Consider the following 907-nt stretch of genomic DNA (forward strand, 5'->3'; position numbering starts at 1 on the left):
ACCTAGCTGCCGCTAGGTGATTTTATTCAGCCACAGTGGAACATTCGACGAACACAGAATCAATCTGTTGGCCAAACATCATCAATTGAGGCGACGCGCGTCGCTTTTCTCGTGTCTTTCGTCGTCATGTCGGCAATCGACTTCGTCATCATCAACTTCACCGTTGTACTCAATCATACTATCAACTAACGTCAACATTATCTTTATTATAGTTGCAACCATCTTTATCATCACTTACAGTATAATCAATTATTCTAAATGCGACGAGGGCGCCATTTATGTGTATTGCTTTCTGGACTCCAAGTCGGACTATTAGTCGTCTGGGGAAAGCCAACTCCAGATAGAATAAACGGGACTTGTTCTGCCCCAATTTAACCCATTAAACTCCGATGACAAGATTCTTGTCATTTGGTCAAATAAAACAAAAAATCATAAAACACCAAAATGTTTGATCAAACACCAGAAAAGTATGACGTCAGTCCTCGCTTCGCTCGCGAGCGAAGCGAGGACTGACGTCATACTTTTCTGGTGTTTGATCAAACATTTTGGTGTTTTATGATTTTTTGTTTTATTTGACCAAATGACAAGAATCTTGTCATCGGAGTTTAATGGGTTAAGGTTTGAATCTGAGAAGGAAATAGGAGGAAGAGGAAGGATGGGAGGAGGAAAAGAGGAAGAGGAACCAACTAAGGTGTGAATTCAATCTGTCAGACTTTCTTAAACAAATGTTTCTGAAGGTTTGGTTTGCAGTTCTCCGTTCTGGTTGATTTTCTTTCCACCCATTTCCGAATTCCTCTCCCCCACATGCCAATGTGTGGAGCATCCCACCTCGTTTTATTTTATCTTATTTTTTTTTCCTTAATCTAAAAGAAGATGAAAGCTATTTCCTTTCTTCCGCGCTGCACTT

General features: G+C 40.4%; 1 protein-coding gene across 1 annotated transcript in view; it reads right to left on the bottom strand.

Moving 5' to 3' along the window:
* Window positions 1-844: 844 nt before the first annotated feature.
* The window catches only part of LOC143030489 (glutamyl aminopeptidase-like), a 95,690-nt gene continuing 95,627 nt past the window's right edge, over window positions 845-907 (bottom strand). The window contains exon 20 of the mRNA XM_076193639.1: window positions 845-907. This exon is cut by the window's right edge and continues 154 nt beyond it. Within this exon, the coding sequence (XP_076049754.1) occupies window positions 906-907 (2 nt within the window). The 3' untranslated portion in view covers window positions 845-905.

This window comes from Oratosquilla oratoria, chromosome 12 (genome assembly GCF_046742065.1).
Source record: "Oratosquilla oratoria isolate Oo_2021 chromosome 12, ASM4674206v1, whole genome shotgun sequence".
Classification (NCBI taxonomy): Eukaryota; Metazoa; Arthropoda; class Malacostraca; order Stomatopoda; family Squillidae; genus Oratosquilla; species Oratosquilla oratoria.